Consider the following 698-nt stretch of genomic DNA (forward strand, 5'->3'; position numbering starts at 1 on the left):
AGTTTAGGGTGTGTAACTGAGGATCTTTGTTACACATGTGGTTTTACTGCCCCCTGCTGCATGTATTTGTAACTGCAGCATCATATTTGAACCCTGACTTTTCAGGCCCACAAAGGCCTGCTGTAGCTCAGTTGGTCATTTAATCCTGAGGCTGCTGGTTCAAGCCCAGGTTACGTCAGGAACAGCATCCAGCGTAGAAAATAAAACTCAGTCTACAGGCGGCACTCTCAGAGGGGAGCAACCAAACGAAAAACAGCCACTTTTCAATAACACAACCTGTATTTCTCCTGATAAAATATAGATAGAAAAAACAATCTTTTCAAATAAGCAATGTGAAGTATGAAACTCTCCCTGCATTCTTCCTGCAGGCGAAACAGTGACTCAGATTACAGCGATGGGGAGGAGGACTTTTACTACTCAGAGATTGAAGTCAACATGGACAGCCTGACGGAGGGCTTGTCCAGCCTCACACCTACCTCCCCCACCACGGCCGGTCCTCCGCCCGTCTTCCCCCCGCCGCTGAGCGACGTGTCCCGCTCCGAGCACACTAGCGTGGACGGCTCGCAGAGCCACACCTCGTCACTGCTCAGCCAATCAGCTCCCTCCACACTCTGCCACATTCGCACTGACCACGCCTATCAGGTAACACACACACACACACACACACACACACACACACACACACACACACACACACA

At 50.6% G+C, this 698-nt stretch overlaps 1 protein-coding gene across 2 annotated transcripts in view; it reads left to right on the top strand.

The window, feature by feature from the left end:
* Window positions 1-368: 368 nt before the first annotated feature.
* The window catches only part of LOC106511199 (zinc finger protein 704), a gene marked incomplete at its 5' end in the record, with an annotated part of 9,346 nt that continues 9,016 nt past the window's right edge, over window positions 369-698 (top strand). For both annotated transcript variants that reach the window (XM_013999946.1, XM_013999947.1), the window contains 1 exon segment: window positions 369-642. In XM_013999946.1, the coding sequence (XP_013855400.1) occupies window positions 369-642 (274 nt within the window).

This window comes from Austrofundulus limnaeus, unplaced genomic scaffold (genome assembly GCF_001266775.1).
Source record: "Austrofundulus limnaeus strain Quisiro unplaced genomic scaffold, Austrofundulus_limnaeus-1.0 Scaffold2581, whole genome shotgun sequence".
NCBI lineage: Eukaryota > Metazoa > Chordata > Actinopteri > Cyprinodontiformes > Rivulidae > Austrofundulus > Austrofundulus limnaeus.